Source organism: Diceros bicornis, chromosome 30, assembly GCF_020826845.1.
Source record: "Diceros bicornis minor isolate mBicDic1 chromosome 30, mDicBic1.mat.cur, whole genome shotgun sequence".
In the NCBI taxonomy this organism is placed as follows: domain Eukaryota; kingdom Metazoa; phylum Chordata; class Mammalia; order Perissodactyla; family Rhinocerotidae; genus Diceros; species Diceros bicornis.
In genome coordinates, this window is record NC_080769.1 from 10,443,025 (window position 1) to 10,468,393 (window position 25,369).

Below are 25,369 nucleotides of genomic sequence, written 5' to 3' on the forward strand. Positions count from 1 at the left end.
CATAGGTATTTCATAGAAAGTCTGTGGAGAAGCAGTTGCTGATGCTTCTCTGGGTAAAGATTCCAGGTGAGAGAGTAGGTAGATGAAAGAACAAGAGAAAATAGACTATAATGCTGGGACTGAGGAGGGGTCAACATTGGAAACGAAGATTGAGAGGAGGCCCTGGCTACTTAAGGAGCAGAAATTTATATTCCTTTTCTGTCTCCCTTTCTACCTTTCTTCCACCAACGTCTTCTTTCTTTTATCTTCTTCATGTAGAAACCTCCTGGATGGCAAGGGTTGCTGAAAGTTTTTGAGTCATAGACACCCAGGCACTATATTATGAGCTGCAGCAATGGAAAAATATTGGTTTCCATGCCATTTATTAATTTAGCCTCCAAACCAATATGGAGAGTCTCCTGTGTGCTAAGAACTCAGCTGATATTGAGACCTGAGGAGGTCAGAAATCACCTAAGCAGGTGAGAGCTGTGCCAAAATAGAGTGACAGGTAGGAATTGAGAGAAGAAAGGAGAGAGAGGTTTAGACATAGAGAGAAGGTCTTGAAAAATTGCGTGGACTTAAGAGAGTATGATCCATCTGGGCAAAGGGAAGCTTTTCAGAATGATCAGAATTTAGGGTAAGAGTGGAGAAGTGTGGAGAAATAAGGCTGGAGGGTCAGAGTGGAGCTATGTTAGTCTGGATGTTTTCAGAAGGTGTCAGGAACGTGTTCTAAGGATTTTAAGTAGGGAAGTGATATGATCAGATTTTTATTTTGGAAACATCAAGTGGCTGTGTGGGGGAATTGAAGGTGAAGCTAGAGATCAGGAAGAAAGCCCTGCAATAGATCTAGTAGGAAACGACGTTGTTTTCCCCTTGCCCAATGCAGTTGATGCCATTAATATGCACAGCACACTCCAGGGAAGACCCAGAATCTTGGGTATTTCCCATGCACTCTCTTCTATTCTGCAAAATAAAACAAATTGGAATGCAAGAGAGCATGTCACATTCATTAAAAATGAAGGGAATCTTTTACAAACTATCACATTTTAAAGAAGCATCATGATAATTTGTTCAGAATACCTCCCAACTGATCAGAAACCACCAGAGATGATTGCAAACTGCTCATCTCCAAAAGGTCATAACAAAGATGTTCATCCATAGTTAAACAATTTTCATACAATATGGCCATTCTTATCACTGTAGGCACACTATCTGCTTTCATTTTTTATACCTAAGAAGACTGACAGTGATGACAGCCAGTGGTGGCCTTTTTCCTTTCTAGTTAGGGGCATTACAGAATAGTAAGTATGCAAAAATACTTCTAACAAGGCAAAACAGAACACTGAAGATCATTTTATGATCTCTTGCTGTTCCTTGTGTTACACGACACATTCCTCTGTGTCTGGGTACAGGACTCTCAGAACCCGGAGTGGAGAGAGTCAGAGGGTAGGTGGGCTTTGCATGAGTGCCCCCGCCTTCACAGACCCATTCTAAGCATCACCTTAATGTAAGTGCGACGTCTGACCCTCACCTTTTCAGGCTCATATGTAAACACCCTGGTGCAATTTTTCTCTCCCTCCAGTATTTAATGAGCACCATAGAGGATTTTACTCAAAATTCTGTTTTTAACCCATGTAGTATCTCAAATTACAGTACTCAAGTGGTTTAGGTCTTGATAATCACACTTTCCTTGGACAGTTTAATCAGTCTCTAAAATTCACAGATGAAGAGCATTTTGTTAAATGGAAAGTGTCCAGGAAACATCTGGCCCTGTTCCTACAGGATGCTGATGGTACCTGGTAAAGGAAATATTAAGCGCTTATCAATGCGGTTTATTATTTGGTGAAAAAATTCTCTTTCTCTATCTTTCTTTTTTTTTTTTCTCCTTGAGAAATAAACCTACATTCTATTCATCCTGTAATACTCTGTCCAGCTATTTGAGATACTCTCTCAAATTTTATCACCTCTGAGACATGAATGTCTGACACTTCTCTGAGTCCCAGACAAGGCAGATAACTCAAATCAAGTTATTGAGCTTCACTGGACTTCACATTCCACGTTTGTGTTAGAGGGAGAATGGACTATTTTATCTCTAAGCTTCAAAGTTGCTCTTAACTTTTTAGATTTTACGATTCTAAGCCAGAAATAAAGAGGGTGGATGAATGTCCCAGAGGCAAATGGGCAGAGGTTGAGTTAAATCATGAAATGTTGCATATAACAACAGAATGAAAGATTCCTAAATTTTGTCATGTTAAGGTGTTTATGCCCAATCCTTCACTTCAAGAAGTAAAAAAAAGTAGAGAGACTCTAGAGTCTGTCCAGTGTCTATTTCATGTTCTTTTCCTTCATCAATCGTCTAGCTGATGTATCAGAAACATGGAACCAGGAAATCAAACAAGTGTTTCAGAATTTTTACTCCTGGGATTTTCGCAAGACCCAGAGCATCAGCCTATCCTATTTGGGTTGTTCCTCTCCATGTTTGTGGTCACCGTGCTCGGGAATCTGCTCATCATCCTGGCCATCAGCTCTAACTCCCACCTCCACACCCCTATGTACTTCTTCCTGTCCAACTTATCCTTTGCTGACATCTGTTTCACCTCCACCACTGTCCCAAAGATGCTGCTGAACATCCAGACACGGAGCAAATCCATCAGCTATGCAGGCTGTATCACCCAGATGTATTTTTTTATGGTTTTTGGAGGTATGGACACTTTTCTACTCACTGTGATGGCTTATGACCGGTTTGTGGCCATCTGTCACCCATTGCACTACCCAGTCATCATGAACCCCAGCTTATGTGGCCTGCTGGTTCTTGTGTCCTCGTTCATCAGCTTGTCATACTCCCTGATCCAGAGTCTGTTGATGTTGAGACTTTCCTTCTGTACCAATTGGGTAATTCCACACTTTTACTGTGAACTTGCTCAGGCTCTCATGCTTGCCTGCTCAGACACACTTGTCAATCACATCCTGCTGTATATGGTGACTGGCTTTCTTGGCATTGCTCCCTTCTCAGGCATTCTTTTCTCCTATACTCGAATTGTCTCCTCAATCTTGAGAATCCCATCAGCTGATGGGAAATATAAAGCATTTTCTACCTGTGCATCTCACCTGTCTGTGGTTTCTTTATTCTATGGGACAGGCCTGGGTGTGTATCTCAGTCCTGATGCATCTTCCTGGAGGGGCATGACTGTCTCAGTGATGTACACTGTGGTCACCCCAATGCTGAATCCCTTCATCTACAGCCTGCGGAACAGCGACATTAAGAGGGCTGTACAAAAAGTTCTCAGTAGAACATTCTTTGTTCAGTTATGAGAACACCCATCTTGTATTTTTGAGCTGACCGTGGCAGCAGCAGTTGGCTAAAGAAATCCTGCCTCTTAGTCACATGGAATTTTGCTCGTCACACACCTCCATAGTGATTTTGGTCAGCATTGCCTTGAGAGTACTTTGTCTTAACCTCTTATGGTGACTCCTCTGTTAGTCTCAGTTCTGCTCTCTTCATCCCTCCTTTTGCTTATCCATTACTACAACTCAGCTTGGATTTCCAGTCTTGCAGGTCGATTCCAGCCACTTCAAGTACTGACTCAGAATAGTTGAACAAGAATTATGAAACGTTACATTCTATTGATAACCATTGCTAGTTCTCATCAAATTCATCTGACAATATTCACTGAGCACTTTTGGTGTGCCAGGCTGTTGTGGCTGTTCTGGAATACAGCAGTGAAGGGGAAAAAAAGACAACGGACAAAAATTGTTGTGCTCATAGAGCATAAATCCTGGATCTTAGAATTTATCAGATCACATTATATGTCCAAACAGAAAATATGCTGATGGATAAATTACTTATTTGGTGATTAGTGCGGTTGAACTTTTCTCCATATGTTTGTTTAGTGCATTTCCAAAGTAAGATATGAAAATGTATTACTAGAGATAGAAAAACCACAGGTCCAGAGTATTAGAATTATAAGATGTTTTTCGACCTAGTTGCTTCATTTTGCAGGTGAATTCACCAAGGCCCAAACAAAGAAGTCCGACAATGACAAAATCTGGCTGAAAGGGGACATATCTTTAACTATGTTGTCAGGACAGAGCACTAGATTACAATTCAGGAGAGCAAGAATCGAATCACAGATTTGCCACCCTCTGGGTATGTGAGGGTGAACAGCTTCAGGTGATGCAGAATACGTGAGGACCAGGGGATCTCTTGATAAGTGTTTATTTTCATATATTCTTCACCATAAAGAAATTGGATAATGTGTCTTTGGAGGATGGTGCTTGCAAAAACACTGTAGGCGGAAAAGGCAAACACAAATGCGTAAATATGCATCTTGGTAATCATGAATCATTGCTCACTCCAGGATAGAAGGAGTCTGATGGAATCTGCTTGCTGCCAAGTGGAGTCCTCGAGGGAGATTACCATTTTGAAGAAGCATATAATAGGCTTCTAAGAGGGGCGTCCACCTCCCCTTTAATCTCTAGGCTTTGATCTAAAAACAGGCTTGGCTTTGGAAACTGGGAGAAGAATCATGATTTTCCATTGTGGTAGCTGACATCTGACTTTTGTTGAATTGCTTTCAATATTTTTGGTCATCTAAGTCAAACAATACTCTTTACGTCCGCTCATCTATGATCTGTCACCACCACCACAGACCCCTGTGGGTCCTGGACCCCAGTTGCCATTCTGGATTTGTTGCTCAATCATCTACCTTGCCTCTAACAATTAATGCTGCCATTTGAGTTAAAAACTTAAGATACTTGTAAACATAATTTAAAAATTCTGCTTTAGTATGGAGTTTAGCCAACAAGGCAATATTCAAAAACTTAAGAATTTCAAAGTTGTAACAACAGTGGAAATGTTGGATAGCCATTGACTAAGACTGCCTTAACATTCCCCTCAGCTTGACTAATCTTTAAACAGGTTTTGTCCTGACTATAGACCCCTGACCTCTCTTTTCTTAGAGCATTTACTTTAGAAACCTGTCATTGCAAATTCTGTCTCTATCCCTTTGAAATGTAGATAAATCTTCTCCCACCCTCTTGTCAATTTTACAACCCAGGAATGTCTTTCTTAAAGACCCGAGGAGCCATCCCTTTGAAATCTAAACAAGAAAGGTAGTGTCCCTATCTCCCAGCTTCTGTGAGAGCGTAGGAGCCTAAAGTCAATAAGCAGAGATTAGCAAACACAGGTGGTCTAGTCACATCAACCAACCTCCCAGCTACCATCTTCCAGTACTTTTCCATCACCTCACCCTAGCTTTAAAAATCCTCCCATCTTTTGTTTCAGTGGAGGTGAGCTCAACCTCTCTCTCCCTTACTGCAATAGTCTTGACTCCTATTGTGGTAGTCTTGAATAAAGTCTTACTTACCTATTGGACTATGGTGCAATTTTCCTTTAGTACAATCAATGACTTTGCAGACTTCATAACAAATTTATGCCAAAGTATTGTTTCAGCAATGAAATGGCCCGATGTCTTACCTTTTTAAGATGATGATATCACAACTCACAAAGGACTTCAAACTGAAAGAGCAGCAAAACTCACTTTTTTGATGCAACAGTTTAATTTGGAACAGAATAGCTGAGGCAGCCTGGTGTAAAGACTGTCCTTCATAATGCTCAAAATGTGTGAGTTCACTCAGAAGGTAATGATAATGAAAGAGGAACAGAGACTAATTTGATGGAGAGCACATTAGGAGAATTTAGGTAGGTAGTCAGGGAAGGCATTATTAAGTGCTGATATTTAGGTGAAAAGTTGAATAGGAAAGCAAAAGAAAATTCTAGGCAGAGAGAAAAGTGTAATGGTCTATAAGCTGAAAAGAACGTGGTCTATTTGAAGAACTACAAGAAATCCAGTGTGTCTAGACAAGTGGTTCTCAAACTTAGCAATGGAACCGCTTCATGGGCTTGTTAAAATACAGATAGTTGGGTTCCAGCTGCAGAAGTACTGATTCAGCAGGTCTGGGGTGGGCTTGATAATCTGCATTTATAAGTTCCCAGGTGATGCTGATGGTGGTGGTCCAGGAATGAACTAATGAGGAAGCTGGAAAGGGAAACGAAAGACTAAATAAGTAAGATCTTATAGACCCTGGCAAGGAGTTCACATTTCATTCTAGGAGTAACAGAAAATGACTGGAAGATTTCAAGCAGAGAAATCATGTTTTGTTTGCATGTAAAAAGTCAATCTGGTTGCCACATAAGTGGGGAGAAACTGAATATTGAAAAGCCACTTAGAACTCTCTTGCAAAAGTGAAATTTTATATAAACTCTTTTTGAAGAATCAGAAAAGCAAATCATATAACTGAGGCAAGGCTGTTCAGATAATTTAATTGCTTTCAAAAAAAAGAGAAATGAGGATCTAAAATGACAAAATTTGGGGGACCTGAGTGACCTGGAAGGGAGTAGCTCTCTCACCTGAAAATCTAAATAGCCATATGCTAGTGAATTTGGACAGTGGAAACAAGAAGAGAGTTAAGTAGTATGTCTGCCAGGATGCAGTTAAAGCACCTTCCACTCGTTAGTGTCACCTGTCTCTGTATCCCTTTATTCTAATGGACAAGATTTGGAATGTTCCTCAGTTCCTCATAAACCTCTTCTTTCCAGAAGGGCAAGAATAACCTCAGTATTAAACACTAAGGTCGTCCCTATGCTCAATGCCTTCAAAATCTAATGGACAAAAGAATCAAGGGGTCTTGGTCAAAGTTGTCACAAAATTAAGGAGGGAGGGTACTTATGATTGGACCATTGGCTCTAGAAATTTGAGGAGGAGAAACTTCAGGAGGATGACAGAGGCCAAATAAATTACTATTCTTAAATCATATTTTATTTACACTGTAGGGTATAATATTTTTAAATAAACATTTTTGAAGTATAATGCACATGCAGATATGTATGTTACCTTATTATTTCAAACTCTACACTCCCTTTCAATAAAACATCTCTGAGTTTGGATTTCCAGATTCATTAAGATTTTCTATTTGGACCACCCTGCTGCCCCCAAATTCGTGTTCTTCATTTCCTCTCTTTGAATTTTCCCATCACAGATCCCAGCATTAGGTTTGTAATTCACAGAACAATGCTAACTATTAAAAGAACTACCTTGGAACCGTCTTTAAAATCTTCTTGAATTAATTTTATTAGTAACGAGGTGTCCCAAGTTGAGTTCCTTGGGAAGTAGAGTCTGAGACAGTGATTAGTATGCAGGATGTTTACCAAGCAATGCTCCTGGCATCAACACCTGTGGAAAGGTAGACGTGTAGAAAGGAATTCATCCTCACCTAAAGAGATATGGCCTTTGCCCCAGCTCCTGGAAGGTAACCTTTAACTTCTGAATTTTCCCTAGTGATAGGAGGAATTGGTTATTTATGGTGTCCTCCCTCACCCAGGGACCATTCCTGATAGTTTATGCTAATGAGATGACTCAGGATGGGGGTGGCCATGCCTAAAAGTCCAATCCTGTGATTAAATGGCTGGAGCTTTGGGAAAAGTGATATCAGCCTTGGAAATTGAGTTCAACCAAATGGGCAATAACACAACTAATCATGTCTATGTAAGGAAGCCTAAATAAAAATTCTGGACACTGAAGCTCAGGTGAGCTACTGGTTGGCCATACTCTTGGAGTATTGCCATACATTGTAGCCAGGAGGAGGTAATGGGTCTGGGGTCTGGATTCCATGAGGAGAAGACGAGAAGTTTTACAGATGGAACCCATCAATACTTGTATGCCCCACATGTATCTTCCTTTGGCTGGTTCTAATTTGTATCCTTTTGCTATAATAAAACTGTCATCACAAGTATAATGCTTTCCAGAGTTCTGTAAGTCATTCTGTTGTTTTATTGAACCTGAGGGAGTCGCCTCGGTTTGGATTATTACAGTGAATTATTGAATGTGAGGGACTCCCCAAATTTGTAGCCAACTGGTCTGAAGTGAGGATGGCCCAGGGGACCCCTAAAATAGTGGCTGATTTCTGAAGTGAGGGTACTCTTGCAGGGACTCTTCCCTCAGACTTTACAGTTTGGCAAACCCTTTGTAGCAAGGAAGGGAAGTGGAAAAGGCAAGCCAAGTTGCAGCCCATCAAATGCCTCCGTACACCACCAGGGAACTCTGGAGCTAGGCTAATCCCATGGAGTTGGCTGGAATTAGGGCAAAGGGGCCAAATGTTTACACCCCTGCTTCAAAGAGTCTTTAGATGTGGGCTGCCCCAGGAAGAAGGCATGACCTCGGTTAAGTGGCTCTCTGCAGCTGAGACAGGTCCCTATATGGGCTGATTGCCGAGGGCTGAGTAACACACCCAAAATTTGGAGCAATATGTCCCTCATTCCTCACAGGAGACCATTTTTTTTATTCTGGTAAAATAACATAAAATTTACCATCTTAACCATTTCTAAGTGTACAGTTCTGTCGCATTAAGTACATTCACATTGTTGTGCAAACATCACCACCTTTATCTTCAGAACTGTTTTCATCTTGCAAAACTGAAACTCTGTCCCCATTAGATACTAACTCCTCATCTCCGTCCCCCAGCCCCTGGCACCCACCATTATACTCTCTGTCTCTATGAATATGACTCCTCTAAGGACCTCATATGAGTGGAATCATACAGTATTTATGCTTTTGTGTCTGGCTATGTAATGCAACTGAGGAGATGTTAGGTGAAATGGAAAGGAGAATTATCAGAAAAATTGGGAGTTGCCTTTGCTCTGGTTGTCCACTTGCATTTTCTCCTTGGGAATCATACATCCTAATTCTCCTAGGAAAGTTCTAGTTGATAAATACTTATTTATACTCAGTATTAATAGTGTCCCATTTCAATTTCAAAATACTGCCCTGCTTTGGACAGGAAATTAAATAGTCACCCTACTTGCTCAAGAATCTGACTGAGATCATTAAGGAGCAAAAATATTGTAGACGTCTTGGTCCTTAAGGTAGGGTTTAGATCCTCCTAACACATAGGAAAAAATCATGGTATGAATATAGAAACAATAAATAATAAGAAAGAGAGAGCCATGATTATTTTGCAATGGTAGAAACCAGACTGCTCATGAACAAGAATCCTGGGTAATGCTTAAAGAAAGTGAGAACGGTATACTGATGTACTATGCACAATCCTGGAGGGGCTATGACTTAAGCGAGGAGTCCAAGATAATCTCCCAATTCTGTTAAAGCTATGCTGAGAGAGAAAATTCTGTACAAAGAAAGCAGGGGAGCCATATGGGTATATATATACTATGTGACTGCAGAGTCAGAACGTCTTGTTGCACGTGTTTGATTTTGCAGCATTTTCCAGTCCTATGAACCAAAAATAGCACAGGTATTGACATTAAGCTATTCTGCTATTCTGCTGACAATCCTCCACAAGGCATTCTTGATGTCTGAGTTCCTCAGGCTGTAAATGAAGGGGTTCAGCATAGGGGTGACCACAGTGTACATCACCGAGGCCACTGCATCCTTTCTCGGGGAAGATGAGACAGTGGAACTGAGGTACACTCCAAGGCCTGTTCCATAAAATAAGCAAACAACTGACAGGTGAGAGCCACAGGTGGAGAAGGCTTTGTACTTCCCACCTAATGATGAGACTCTCAGGATGGAAGAAATAATTCGAGTATAAGAGTAAAGGATCCCTGTGAGTGGAACACCACCAAAGATGGCACCAAGAAAATAGATTCCTATGTTATTAGTGGAGGTGTCAGAACAGGCAAGCTTGAGGAGTTGGGGGGCATCACAAAAGAAATGAGGAATTTCCACCTTTCTGCAGAAGGTAAGTTGTGACAACATCAAGCAATACAGCTGGGAGTCCAAAAGGCTGAGGAAAAACGACACCAGGACCAACGTGCCACAGAAGTGGGCGTTCATGATGACCGGGTAGTGCAAGGGGTGACAAATAGCCACCAACCGGTCATAGGCCATCACAGCCAGGAGTAAATTGTCCCAACATCCAAAAAGAAAAAAAAAGTACATCTGAGTTAGGCAGTCTGCATAGCTGATGGATTTGCTGTGTGTCTGGAGGTTCACCAGCATCTTAGGGACTGTAGTGGTGCTGAAACTGGTGTCAGCCAAGCACAGATTGAAGAGGAAGAAGTACATGGAGGTGTGGAGGTGAGAGTCAGAGCTGACAGTCAGGATGATGAGCAGGTTCCCAAGCACAGTGACCAGGTACATGGTCAGAAACAGACCAAAGAGGAAGGGCTGCAATTTTGGATCATCTGAGAGGCCCAGGAGGAGAAATTCTGAGACACTTGTTAGATTCTGTGGTTTCATGTGGATGGGACACCTTTTGAAAAAGAAGAGAGTGTTGAATAAACAAAACAAGAGTAGAGGCTCTCAGCTGAATGTTCATATTTTGGATTCAAGCAATTCACAACTAAACTATTCACACTTGAGGACCTTACACCCCATTGCCTTCAGCAATATTTCTCAGTTGTGAACTCTTTTTAAAACTCATTCCCTACTGATGTCTTCGCTAGTCACCTGTTTCTATATACACCTACTTTAGAGCCACCAGGCCAAAGATTATTAGATAAACAAAGACATTTTGAGATACCAAATCCATAAACACAGTAAAATATCTGCCCCTTACTTTTAAAGGAAAAATATGGAATAGGAAATATCCTTCTCACTTCAAAAAAATATGCTAATTAAAGGACACTAAAAAGCAGTCAAATGTACTTTGTCTTATCCAAATGCAGTGTAAGAAATTCCCTTGATTTGGAATGTTGCCCTAGAAGAGCTAAAACTCCATTAGCTGGATTCTAAATTAAAATAAAATGTTCATAATCAGATAGCATTTTTATACACCAATTATCTTCTTGGGTTTTCATCTTTATTTAATTATATGACATACGTGGTCCATGGATATAAGCATTCACTGAAATGTATGGATTGTCTAGTGATAGTGTTTTCAAATATAACTCAAATATGTAAGCATTTGGCCTTGGTGGACTTAACATTTTGATAAATTTTTTTTGGTAAATGCACAAAATCACATAGCTTTGCTGATCCCAAAGGTGGCATTAATTTACAATGCACCATGATTAAACAAAATTACCTTCTGATGAACACTCTGTATCTATTTTTCATTTTTTTGCCAGGTTTTTTTCTATCAGTGCTATGCAATCTCAGTGAAATATTTGAGGTTAAGTTCACTTTTTGCTGTTTTTGTTTGTAGTGGCTTAGTAAAACATCTTAAATATGTTTCTAATCCTAAACGTTTGTGAAGGATTGTTTTCTCCTCAAACCCAATCTTTTAGGAATAGTTGAGAAATTTAGAACCAAGTCCAGGCCTGAAACCTTAAGTTGGCCTGCTTATCCCAGCTTAAGAGTTTTTTAAGTCAATCCTTCCTTATAAGAGGTATTGCGTTTCTCCTAAATTCAGTGACCAGAAAGCAATCAGGTCTTCATTTCTCCTGGCATGTCAAAAATATTTTAATTTGAGAAAAATGCAAATGTGAAAAGAACAGAGAATACCATTACAATCATCTGGATAGTTTGCTCATATGTAAAAAGGGTATATTAATTGAACCTTCCTTTTTGAGTTGCAATAAGAAATCAAATTAAATAATAATGATAAAGTGCTAGACAGTCATTCTCAAAGGTAGTTAGTCATTAAAACTACCCATTGATCTTTAAAAATTTACAGATGTGCTGGTCACAACCTAGAACCACTTAAATCAAAATCTCTACGTGCAAATCCCTTGGTCTCAGTAACACACAGCCAGGATAGAGAACAATTGCCAGGCACTTAGTAAATGCTCCATTAATGTTACCTAGTATTATTATTGTTACCATTATTACCTACTACTTATATTAAACATATAAATATTTAATCATACTTGCTTTAGAACTCATATTTATTACCAATAAAAGTTGAGGTTTTTTTGCTGTCCTTCCATGATCCTATTCTGTCGCACTTCAGTTGCCCAAAGGCAAGCACTACGTGAATTTGGTGGATGTATTTTCCTTTCACTGTTTCACTATATCAGTATGGATTTATGTATTCATGAACAGTTTTCTTGAAAGCTTACCTAAATACTGTCATAATACACATATTGTTTCCTGAGAAGTTCTCATTTACCAAAATATTTTATTTTAAGTCTGTGAAGTACACACATCTATTTCAAACAATTTAAATGATGCATAGTGTTACCTGAAAGATGAACTTCATTTTACCTTTCAAGTTTTTATTATAATATTCCTAATAAAATTCTGGTGCCCATCTCCATATCACGCAAGTGAGAATTTCCATAAGATATATGCATGAAAGATAATTGTTTGACTTGTAAAAATCAATATACTTGCACTTTTACTATTAATTATCTACATTTATTTTCCCAATAGAAAATTTAGACAAAATCAACTACATGCTCTTTTTGTCAAGGTACAGAACTAGGAAGATCGCTCAAGTCTGTTTCACAATGATTTTTCCACAATAAATCCACATGAAAATTCCCATCTTGTACAGGAAATAATATTTCCACATCTCAGATTTCCAAAATGGGCTACAAAATGCATCATTATTTGTAGAGAACTCTATGATCTGCAATATTCATTCATTAAAGTCCCCTATAAACCACTTGACTCATTCCCGTAATTCACAGCTGAACTCACCAAATTCTAAGAGAATGAATCTATGGTTTTGCTACTGTTTGCCCATCTGTGTCTAAAGCAGGTTTCAAAAGAAAACAATCATTTGCTCAGTTCAAGAAGACAGAGCCTTGGGATGGAAATCAGGAGACCTTGTCTGAGTCCCACATCTTTCACCCACTACATGTGGACTGTGTGTCAATCTCTCCTCCTCTCTGTGCTGATACCTGTTACCTAGAAATGGGGAGAATAATATCTATTCCTAGGATATGTGTGTCACATAGAGGTTTTCACTTCATAAATATCTATTCATGGTTTTAAATCAGAAGTAGAATCATTATTGGAATAGTGGGTTTATTGATGAAACACAATCCCAAGAAAGTTTTAATGATCTTTTATTCTATTATATGGAAGAGAGCCAGAAGGCTATCATGTCCCAGGGAATTCATTCATGGAATGAGTGGAAATCCTAACAGGTGTCTCAGTTCACACAATAAGATTTACTTGCTTTCTCTTTCTCTCTTTTTTATTTTTATGAAAATATACACAATTTTTTTATAATTATAGTGTTGTAGGTGGTATTAAATGGAGAAAGATGGGTCCCTTAGAAAACCTGTGACACAGATACATGTAAGCATAGTTTTATTTTTTGTCTAATCTTACATAACATCACTGGAAGGAATGAAAGTACAGGCAGGAAAGTGTGTGGAAGCCATATTGACTATACTCTGTTCCTGAGAACCAAGGAAGGGTCTATTCCATATATCACTGGAATTGTTGCTGTTCTGGTGGCCTCCTATATGCCAAGCAACAATAGGCTCTGAGGAGTCAGAAATGAACGAGAACAAATTGTTTCTCTTCAGGTATTCAAAATCTACTTGCAGAAGAAAAAAAATAAAATGTTCTCTCAGGATCTAGAGAAAAACCAAACCTGCAGATCACAAGATAATTTAGTTGGATAGATGGTGCTTAGCCTTGATGAGGCTATGATAATAATGATAATACCTGAAATTTACTTTGCCCTTACTATATGCATGCATCACATATTCACTCACAGAGTTAGTACCCATTTTGTTTAATTCTTACTCAATGTACTTATATCAACTGGAGATCAATTCAGATGACAATGTTGAGACTCAGAGTTCTAAGAACTTTCTCAGAGTCACACAGACAATAAGTAAAACAGATGGATTGAAAATTAAATGGTGGGTCTCTGACACCCATGCACAGAACTTGTTCACTTTCTTTCTCTATACCACAGAGACTATAAGCAGACATCCAGAGGTCACTTCTAAATTTCCCAAGGTATACCTTTTAATGGTTTCTGTGCCCTGGCTAAGAATGGAACCTAATATCCTGACTTTACGTCTCCCTTAGAGACCAAGAGGGATTAAATTATAAGAATGGAGGAGGAAGTGAACAGTGAAGCAAAATCGGGAACATGGACAAGAGAGAGATCTGTCCAGAATTGTCAGGAGCTGACTCCTTCTGTGGTCCCCACCTTGATCTCAGCCATCCTTCCTATAGTTGATGTATCAGGTTTAACCCCCTGCTCTCTGTTGCGGTCACCTGAAAACCCAAAGGGAAGAGCACAGTGAGCTGCGGTTTCTGCCTGGAGTAACAGGGCAGAGACACGTAGGTTGGGTTGGCTGGAACACTAGGCGCTCAATGAATGGAGTTCATTGTCTGGATTCAAGCATGACTTTGCCCCATTTCTATTCCTAGGCCTGATAAAAACTGCATAAAAATGTTGTGCTCCTATCCTCAACTCTAAAATGAGAATAATGCACCTTTCTCTCTTTTGGGGGCAGTAATGCAGATCAAACATAACAAGCTACATAAAAAACATAGCTCAGCACCTGGCACTCGGAATCCCTAGGTAAAGGTGTGTGATGCACTGGTTACCGCATCGTTTTTATCATTAGTGTTCATCACTTTCATGATCATTTGGGTGCTTAGGGGACAGTTTAGAGGGCACTATTTCCTGCACTGATGGGGAAGATGTCTATGGGAGACAGAACCAGTGTGGGAGGAAAATAGAAACCTCAATCAGAATTCTAGGATCCCCATCAGAATCAATAATATAAACCTTATAGGGCTCTGAGCTGTGTGTTTGCGTTTTGCTTTTCTCTGCTCTGGCTGCCCCACTTGTCCTGCTGGCTGCCTCTCCCCTACCTGGAGTTAGATGAGGATTGAGGCTATGTCCTCAGGACTGGCAGGATGACAGACTCTGTTGTAGGCTTTCTGGTGCAGACAACCACTCTGAGAAGAGGAGACACAGGTATAGAGCCCACTGGACTGGAGCTGGCTAACTGAGGGGCTGGAAAGCAAAGGCTGATTATTACAGCATCACGGCCTTGAGAGCTCAATGCACATAGCACATAATTAGCCAAATTGGTCCATGTTCTCCCAATCTCTGAGGACTTGCTAATTTAATGGAAGAGGAAAAGGAGAAAAGTGAATGTACTAGGAAGGATCTAGGCCCCTCCTCTTCTCAGGAGGACCTCTGCTCCTCGCTTTTGAATTCCAAGTTGCTTATCTTATCATAAAATTTGAACACACTTTTTTAAATTAGAGAAAGCAATATGTGAGTTTTATATTGGCAAACCCATCGGATTAATCATGTAATTTGGAGAGAAGAAGGTCTTCTATACCAAGATTCTGATAGTATTTCTACATTCTCAGTTAAGATTTGCATCTCTGAGGAGAACTTCTTATTTTCCTCTCTATAGTGCTGGTTTGGGGTTTTGGGTTTTATGTGTTGGAGATTTATGTTTTTTGCTTTTTTGAATGACAGCCAAGGTTCTAATTTCCCTCTCCAATAGATGTATGTTGTTACATTAAACAACTGTTTATTTTGACAGATTTATCTGGTAACTTGATAGTTTGCTTAAATACTTCAAGTGGTCTCAGAGATGTCTACATTTAAAAGGTAGGCCAGGGCTGCAGTCATGTCAAGGCTTGACTGGAAGAGTATCTGATTCCAAGCTCTCTTACGTGCCTGTTGATAGGATTCAATTCCTTGAGGGTCAGAGAATTCCCTAAGTTTTTTGCCAGATGGGCCTCTCCATCAGGCAGCTGACGACATGGCAGCCGGCTTCCATTGGAGCCAGTTGGTGAGAGAGCAGGAAAGATGAAAGCTGAGTCTTTCTACACTTAATACTGGAAGGGAAAGCCCCTATTTTTCCAAATTCTATTCATTGGAAGCAAGTCATTACATCCATCCCACACTCAAGGAGATGGGTATATACAAGGGTGTGAATACAGATGGCAGGGGGAATTGGGAGCATTTTTGAGTATATCCACCACAGAGGCCTCACCCTTTATCAGGACAATTGGCTCTAAGAAGGTTAAGATGACAGAGATATTCTTCTGATTTCCGGCATCATTTCCAACCCATCACACCATTATCTTTTCAAGAAAAATTTCCCGGAGAAGAACTGGCACATGGAAGAATTTGCTCTGTTTTGGGTACATCTGCAGATCCTGCCATGCTGTTTGTGGCCATACAGTCAGAAATCTCTCTGGCTTCTCTAACATCAGTAGAATTCTTCCATCGATGTCATTGATGTCCATCGATGTCAGAGCAAGCCATAGATATTCAGTGCCCAAATTCAACAAACATCTGATTTCTGCTCAACTAGAGAGGGTTCATCTCTCTCTAAGTATATTTTCTTTAGAATCTTTGTGTTGAAGTCTTTAATATCACGTGCTTTTGGCTTATAAGGGTGGATGTGTGGGAGATGATCTGTTGCAACCTCTACATCTTGTCTTTGCCATCTTCCTGGTTCAGAGTTCTCTCTATGAGGAACTCAGAGACTGATTTCTCATTAACCATATTTAGAAAACTGGAATATGTACCCAATCAAGTTGGACATAAAAGAAAAGATGCTAATTATGTGTGTGTGCATCAATGGCAGAGGAAGATTTGGGGAGATCAAACGATCAAATGACAGGGGTGTAGAGAAGGAATAGAGGAGAGGTGAATGGTGAGAAATTTTAAATATTAAGGTCACTGCCAAACTAAGTTTAGAAGACATGGTATAAAAATCAAAGATACGTTTGTGAGTGATTTGTTTTGTGTTTTTTCCCAATCCCCTCTTCCTGCTATGATTCATTTTCTTGAAGGAAAATGAAAGACAAACATCTTCTTGTATTCTCTTTTTAGATGTCAATTTGAGAAATTTCTATCCTCAATTTTCTCCCTTTATTATTTGTAGAACTTACAAACCTACCCTTTAATTTGTGACTTTTAATCTTATGCATACTATTAGATGGGCAAAAATAGATCCTATTGAAAATTCATGCTAATATAAATAAACCAATGATACATTTCTTCTCCCAGGAGTTTATAGAGTACTCTACAGAAGGTCCAGTGGTCCAGGGAGGAAGGGAAATGCTGGATACATGGATTAAAAATATTTTCACTTTTTCTAATAAAAAAGGGAATAATTTATTCAATATTATACAAAGTAAAGGTGTGCCTAGTCTCTGCCCTCACTGTGCTAGATTAGGAGTACAAAGATAAAGGATATTAAGTCCAAGCCCTTTAATTGCTCATGGTCTCATTTGTGAAAATGATAATATCTTTGCTCTGGCATCCAGGTTAAAGCACACGTTGAGTTTCAAGTTCATTGTCAGTGAAGTTGGTAGGCGATTTAGCTTAGTGGTAAAAGACAGAGTAAATTAAACTAGTTATTGGACAGCTTCTCAGAAAGCCCAGATTGCTACCTCAGAAATTATGTGTAGCATTTCTAAAGGAAATATTGATATGTAGATTGATATGCACATGAGTACCCAGGTATGTTTCAGAAGACGGAAGAACCCAAAGACAGATTGATCATGACAGAAAACAAGGCAGCCTGGTTACACAGTGGAGTCCTAAAGAGGCTGTTGCTACTGAAAAGAGAGTTCTCCCTTTACCTGAGGACATGGCCCTTTTCTATCCTGGAGTAATGAAAACTATAAAAAGTTAAATTTATTCATAATGACTCAGGTAACATAATGATCTATTGGCACAATGAGAATCACAGAGGAACTGGAAATATACCACTACTTTAAACCTCAATTGTATAACTTTGATCAAGACATATTATTACAATCACCTTTTTTCCCCCTGAGTTCACTCTGTGATCTTCCAAACACAAAATCTCACAGTATACCTTTTTCCCCATGTATGATTTATCAGTCAGTGTTCAGTCTAGAAAATAGAAACCACACTAGTTATTTTAATGATGGTAAGTTAATAAAATAATTCATTGAATCATTATTGAAAGATGAAAGGCATAAAAGAAAAAGGTGGTGACATAAAGATGGAACTCCAGGAAGCGACCATGCCATAGGCTAAGGGATACAGGGGAAAATGTTGGGCTTATTAGGGCATGTTGACCTTTACTGACTGCTACTGGAAGAACCTAAAAAAGAAGACCAGATGGAAAAATCAGAGCAGTAGTTTAAAGATCCTCCCACTACTCCAGCATCACAAATTAAAGTATAGAAGGGGAACTTTGGAGCAGAAAAACAATAGCTTAATAACCAGCACATATGTAGAATGTGGAGGGAGAAGATATGTGAAAAACTATTACCAGGAATTTGAGAAAATTCACATCGCCTGTTATTATGGCGAGTTCTTTCATATCTTCTCCTTTATGAGCTCTGATCACTTTAAGATCATCAAGATCTGGTTGTGAACACTAAAGGACTACAGACATATAATTCATCTTTGAATAAAAGGTCTGACAAAATTCAATGGTTTTCCAACTTGGCTGTGCATTAGATTTACTTGGAATGCTGTTAAAACTGTTCATGCTCTTTTCATTCTCCAGTCCAATGAAATATTAATCTACAGTGGTGGACCTTAGGCTTGAGAATTTTTAAATCTCATTAGATGCTTCCAATATGAAGTCAAGATTGAGGAGCAGTGACATACATTCTCTGACACAATCTGCATCAATAGATTTGATCAAAGCCAAAGTTTTATGGAAAATAGACATGGGCAGTGAAATGGTTGAGAATTGTATATGTATATATATGTGAGATACAGGATGTCTGGGTCATAGGTGACAAATACAGAAGATTCCATATATGTAACAGGATTGAATTACGCAGTGATTTTGACATACGTAGGATCCCTTAATCCCATCAAAGATGTGCAATTTTCAGAAATGATAAATCAAGAGAGATGAAAACCATGAGCTACTAAATTTATATGAACAAAGAGGCATGTTTGCCAATTCCAGATGCTTGGTTTTGCAATCATTTCTAATCCACAGAACAACAACAACAAAATGGCCCAGGGATTGAGACTGGTCTGTTCCATTGAGGAGCCTCTACAAGGCTCTCTTGATGCCCCTGTTCCTCATGCTATAGATGAAGGGGTTCAGCATGGGGGTGACTACAGTGTACATCACTGAGGCCACCACATCCTTCTTGGGAGAATATGAGACAGTCAAACTGAGGTACAATCCAAGGCCTACTCCAGAAAATAAGCAAACAACTGACAGGTGAGAGCCACAGGTAGACAAGGCTTTGTACATCCCACTTGTTGACAGGATTCTCAAAATTGAGGAAACAATTCATGTATAAGAGAAAAGGATCCCTAAGACTGGAACACCACCAAAAACGGCACCAATAAAATACAGTAATATTTTATTGGTGGAGGGATCATCACAGGCAATCTTGAGGAATTCAGGAGGGTCACAGAAGAAATGAGGGATTTCCACATTTGTGCAAAAGGTAAGTTGTAATACCATTAAGCAGTGCAGCTGGGAGACCAAAAGGCTGATCTAAAAAAACACCAGAACCAGCAAGCTACAGAGGCGTGGGTTCATGATGACCAGGCAGTGCAGGGGCTAACAAATAGCTACAAATCGATCATAGGCCATCACAGTTAGGAGTACACTGTCCAAACATCCAAAAAGATTTTAAAAAGACAACTGAATCAGGCAGCCCACATAGGAGATGACTGTGCTATGAGTTAAAATGTCCAAAACCATTATGACCACGGTAGAAGTAAAACCGATGTCAGCAGTGGATAGAATGGAGAGGAAGAAGTACATGGGGGTGTGGAGGTGTGAGTCAGAGCTGACAGCCAGGATGATCAACAGATTCCCTAGCATCGTTTCTAAGTATGTAGATAGGAACAGGCCAAAGATTAGAAGCCGCAATTCTGGATCATCCAAGAGCCCCAGGAGGATAAATTCCAAGACACCTGTGAGATTCTGCGGTTCCACATAGAAGAGACACCTTTTGGAAAATAAATGAGAGTAGATATAAAGGAAACAGGTATACAGCTACCCATCAGTCTGTCTATATTTTGGATTCACGCAATTCATAAATCAAGTATTCATGCTTGAGGATCATACCCCTTTAGCAATATTTCTCAGTTGTGGCAAACACCTTCTTAGAAATCTTTTCTCATTGGATTTTGTTCCATTCACCTGTTTCTATATTCATCCACTTTGGAAAGACTGGGCTAAAGAAATTAGCAAGGATATTTAGAGATTTAAAAAACCCATATACACACTAACATAGCAGCTCCCTCCTTTGAAGGAAAAAAAGAATAAGAAATATCCTCTCCCTTAGAGAAAAAATTGTTTTAATTAAAGGACACTAGTAAGCACTCAAATGTACTTTATATTATCCAAATGCAGGACAATTAATTTCCTTGACTTGGAATATTTATAAACAATCTATAAGAACCATGTTATAAAGTGTCTGACTCCATTTTTTGTGTGTGATTTTTGGCTGCTAACAGTTTTTAAAGCAAACCTCTCTCTCTTCCCTTTCTGCCCAACATTTGGGCTAGCTGGTAAAAAAGCCTGGGTCCTCCAGTTATAATATAAATGTCATGGGGATGTAATATACATGTAAAATTATGGACAATAGTTAATAATACTGTATTGCATATTTGAAAGTTGCTAAGAGAGTAGATCTTAAAAGCTCTCATCACAAGAAAAAAATTTGTGACTACGTTTGGTGATAGATGTTAACTAGACGTATTGTGATGATCATTTCACAATATATATAAATACTGAATCATTATGTTGTACACTTGAAAGGAATATAATAAGTCAATTATATCTCAATTAAAAAAAAAAGAAAGTCTAGGTCTTTCCTCCTTAGGCAACAGCGAGAGATTCAAACCTCACAAGCCCATGCATATATGCAGGAACTCTCATTGCGAACCCACACCATAACCACAATAAAAACCCCAAGCCAGCCACTTCTCTTGAACTATCTAGTCATTTCAGGCCACCTTAGAAGACACGCTATGCTCTCTCTAGACTGGGAGATCTTTATATGAGGAATAAAACTTTTTACACCCTCTTATGTGTGTGGCATTATCAGCCTCAACATCCAAGCCAAATTTTGAGTGGAAGTCCATCCTATTTCTGCAGAGTGTCCACTACACTTGATGCAGCAAGTAGGACACTGAGACAATGACCACCACCTTCAGAGGTCTTTCTTCTCTTGCTCTGGCTTGCTCCCTGGCTCTGCTTCCTGATGACAAGCATGCACTTTGAGCTACTGCCTGCTAGAAGCTTGCACGTTCAACTGTGCTGCATTTGTTGAGTCCTTCCAATCCTCTCTTATAGATCTAACTTATCTAATTTAGATGTTGCCATATTTACTTAGCTATTAGAGACTAGAGTGTGGGATTGGGTCCTTCTTTAATGCAGCCCTGGGTCCTGTGTCTCAGCCCAGACCTATCTGTACATCTTAGAATGAAGCTGTGACTGATGCTAGGGTCAGGGGAAAGATTCTTACCCTGATTGGTTGTGTGTTTCAACCAGGCATTGGTCCTTGTGGGAGCTCAGGAGAAAGAGTATACTCTGAGCAAGATATAAGTCCATGGGGTGGTTGCTCATGAAAAAGCGGTCATTAGGAGGGAGAGAGAGAGAGAGAGAGAGAGAAAGAGAGAGAAGACGGAGGAGGAGGAAAAGGAAGAGGAAAAAGAAGAAGAAAAGGAGCCATTTTGTGTCATGCTGAGGTCTGGATTCTAAAAACAGACCAGAACCTTTAAATATCTTTGTTGCTACTGTTGCCCCATGCCTTTGTTACAACAAAGATCCAGATCCTCAAGATTATAGGGAGAAACACGCATGGCACCCCGTACCACAGTGAAAGGGTTAATTCAAACCTGATTTAACCACAGGGTATATAAACCCTATTAAATAACTATTTTCATGGAGGAGGTCCCTAACCCTGAAGATACTGATTTGGGGCTCTCTGGAAAAAAGAGATTTGTAAATACAAGCAGGATAGAGAGGACCTCCTTTGAAGTATATCCAGTGATAAATAAGTAAAAAGAGGAAAAGAAGAGAAAAAAGAAACCTGGATATGATGGAGGAAACAAAAAACTGAAACAGAGGTACACAATTTTATCCAGTTGGAGCTCCAAAATTCACTAAAAGATTTTAAAGAACGAAAAATGAAAGGATGCCAATTAGTTTTTGACTCTCTTCAACCTAGGTTTTGAATTAACTTTAATATGTGCTGAAATGCACCGATTGGCAAACCTTCATGTCCTCAATCGATACTGGGGCTCAAATTACAGTAATAGCAGGAGATCCCCCCAAATTTAAACAGGATACCCTCTATAATCTTAGGGAGGTACTTGAACATAAAAATAGACAACAAACATGTATACCTTACCTTTGCCATTGGAACTATTGTCTTGCCTGAATTCCCCATTGCAAGAGTACCCATTGCCCTCAAAAATCACATAGTGGGCATGGACATTCTGGCTAAATTAAAATTAAATTAAGTCTTTGACACTGTCTAGGAAAAACCTACCAAGTTTTTCACCTCTTGTTCTATCTTCTTTGCTCTTAGACAGAAAACTTCACTTCTGACACTTCTGGTCACCAAATGTGGGGTTTTTTTCCCCACATCAAGCAATTCTCCACAACACCAGCTGAGTATCCTATAATTTAATTCACTTCTGACACTATTTGCCTGGAGTTTCAGATCCCACAAGACTGCACCCATTTCAGATGCCAGTCATAAGTAGTAGGTTCCCAGGTTACCCACAACTTATGGCCAACTTGGCTACAGATCAGAGGTTCCAAAGTGTTCACCTTCTCAGATTTGATTAATTTGTCACTCTGGGAAGAGTCCTTGGAGGGAAATTACCAATCTCATTCATTTCTATAGTCATAGAGGACATCCCTGGAAGGGATGAAAGCCCATGTTGGAAAGCTGGAAGCCATATTGTTTGTGGAAGCCATATTGACTGTGCTCTGCTCCTGTGAACTAATGAAGGGTTATCAATATTTAACAGAGCTTTATTGTTTTGGTTGCCTTTGCCAACCACAGTGCAGGTGCTTGGGAATCAGAAATGAATGAGACTCAGTAATTTACCCGCAAGCATTCTGCCTGGAGTGGTGTAGAAAGAGAAAGGAGAGGTTGAGTAGGTTGCTTGGGGATTTTTTTAATTTTGACATTTTATTTAACCCACTACACCAATAATATTATAATTTCACCAATATACAAAATTGAGATATTTTACATTCTTTTATTGTACTTCTTGAAAATCTGGTATTTTATACTGACAGCACATCTCAATTTGGTCTAGCCACGTTTCAAGGGCTCAGTAGCCATATGAAACTAAATTGTATGGAAAGGCATTGTCCTGTGCCCTGTGAATAGAATCTCACTGCTCAGATCCAAACCTGACTTCACCCCTTTTTACACCAGGACCTGGTAAAAATTAAATAAGAATACTGTACTCATTTCCTCAGCTGTAATATAATGATAATGTGTACACCTATATCATGAGGGGTAATTATGCAGATGAAAACTAAAATGCTACATAGCACATAGCTTGAAGCCTGCCTCAGGAAACTCTCAATAAAGTTTCACAATATTGTGGTTATTCACCTCATCACCATCGTGATCATAATCATCACGTTCATGATCATTTTAGAGTGCTTAGGGGATAGTTTGAAGAGATCCATTTCCTGCTCTGGTGTGGGCGATGACTATGGAAGCTAGAAATAATGATGGAAGAGAGCGGAATTCTGGATGAGAGTTCTGCAATCCCCACCTGAAAGAAGAACATAAACTTCATTGGCCTTGAGCTGAAACTTTGCACATTGATGCCCTCCCATCGGGCTATCTCCATTGTCTCTCTATCTTTATAATGCGGAAACAAGATCCTCCACAGTCCCTCCTCCATCCACCATCTCCCTCGGCACTCACTGGTCTGTGCTGTATGTCTGCTGGGTCATGACCTAGGAGTTTGGATCCATTGCCTCTTCTGCCTGATGAATGATGAGAGCTGAGGCTCTGCCCTCAGGTCTGACAGGAAAACAGACTGAGGCATGGATCCACTGATGGAGACAATGACTCTGGGAGGAGGAGATACGGATATGAAGGCTAGCTGGGACTGGCACATTGAAATGCTGGAGGCACTAGCTAATTATTTCGTCCTGTATGGCCTTGAGAGCTCAATGCACAGAGCTCATAATTAGCAAAATTGGTCCATGTTATCCCAATCTCCAAGGACTTCCTAATATTAACAGAAGAAAAAAAAGGTATATTCGAAAACTATTGACTTCTTTTGTGCCTGTGAAGAAGATTAGCCCTGAGCTAACATCCGTTGCCAATCCTCCTCTTTTTGCTGAGGAAGACTGACCCTGGGCTATCCGTGCCCATCTTCCTCTACTTTATATGGGACGCCGCCACAGCATGGCTTGATAAGCGGTGCACAGGTCCGCACCCGGGATCCGAACCTGCGAACCCCGGAGTGCTGAAGCGGAGCACGTGAACTTAACCACTACACCACCAGGCTGGCCCCAGACAACTATTGACTTTTATGCTTTTGTTTATAATTTACTACTTCTCTTAAATAAACCTGGGTATCTAACAAGAGTGTAATCCAAGTGTCATAGGTCTGCAGTCACCTCAAGGTTTGACCAGGAGAGGATCTGTCCCATGTGCTCTCACATGTCTGTTGGAAGGATACAGTTCCTTGTGGACTGTTGGTGAGAGGCCTTCCTCAGTTCTCTGCCACATGGGTCTCTCATAGTGAAACTCACACATGGCAGTTGGCTTCCATCAGAACAAGCAGACAGATGATAGAGAAACAAGAACCAGGAAGATGAAAGTCAGAATCTTTCTGTATCCTAACCTCAAAAGTGACATCTCATCAGTTCTGTCATGTTGTGCTAGCTAGAACCAGTTACTAGGCCCAGGACACACTCAAGGGGATTATGCTAAGTAAAATAAGTCAAATAGAGAAAGATAAATACTGCATGATATCTCTTATATGTGAAAAATAGAAAAGCCAAACTCACAGAAACAGAGAGTAGAATGGTGGTTACCAGAAGGTAGGGAGTGGGGGAGATGGGGAGATGTTGGTCAAAGGGTTCAAACTTCCAGTTGTAAGCTGAATATGTTCTGAGAATCTAATATACAGCATGGTGACTGTAGTTAACAATAATGCATTATATACTTGAAAGTTGCTAAGAGAGTATATCTTAAATGTTCTCACCACAAAAAAGAAATGGTAATTATGTGACATGATGGAGGTGTTAGCTAACACTATGGTGGTGATCACTTTGCAATGTATAAGTGTATCAAATCAACACATTGTACATCTTAAACTTACACAGTGTTATATGTCAATAATATCTCAGTAAAGTTTAAAAAAGAAACACATCAACCTTAGGGTAGATGATGATGATAATGATATCTATATTTACTTAGTTCTTACCATGTGCATATTGTTTATTTAATCCCAGAGTCTTTTCGGCTAAAAATCATTAAAACTGAAGTATTAGAATCCATGAGAGGTATAAAAATATATC

The 25,369-nt window shown here is 39.6% G+C and overlaps 2 protein-coding genes and 1 pseudogene across 2 annotated transcripts; 1 reads left to right on the top strand and 2 right to left on the bottom strand.

Annotated features, from left to right (window-relative positions):
• Positions 1-2,355: 2,355 nt before the first annotated feature.
• On the top strand, positions 2,356-7,612 carry LOC131394196 (olfactory receptor 7D4-like). The gene is made up of 2 exons (XM_058525428.1): positions 2,356-3,265; positions 7,560-7,612. The coding sequence occupies exons 1-2, from the start codon at positions 2,356-2,358 to the stop codon at positions 7,610-7,612; spliced, it is 963 nt and encodes a 320-aa protein (XP_058381411.1).
• A 1,687-nt stretch (positions 7,613-9,299) lies between these two features.
• LOC131394197 (olfactory receptor 7E178-like) lies at positions 9,300-10,247 on the bottom strand. The gene has a single exon (XM_058525429.1). It carries the CDS (start codon positions 10,230-10,232, stop codon positions 9,300-9,302), a length of 933 nt encoding a protein of 310 aa, XP_058381412.1. The 5' UTR covers positions 10,233-10,247.
• Positions 10,248-14,025: 3,778 nt separating this feature from the next.
• LOC131394198 (olfactory receptor 7E178-like) lies at positions 14,026-22,265 on the bottom strand (annotated as a pseudogene).
• Positions 22,266-25,369: the final 3,104 nt, after the last annotated feature.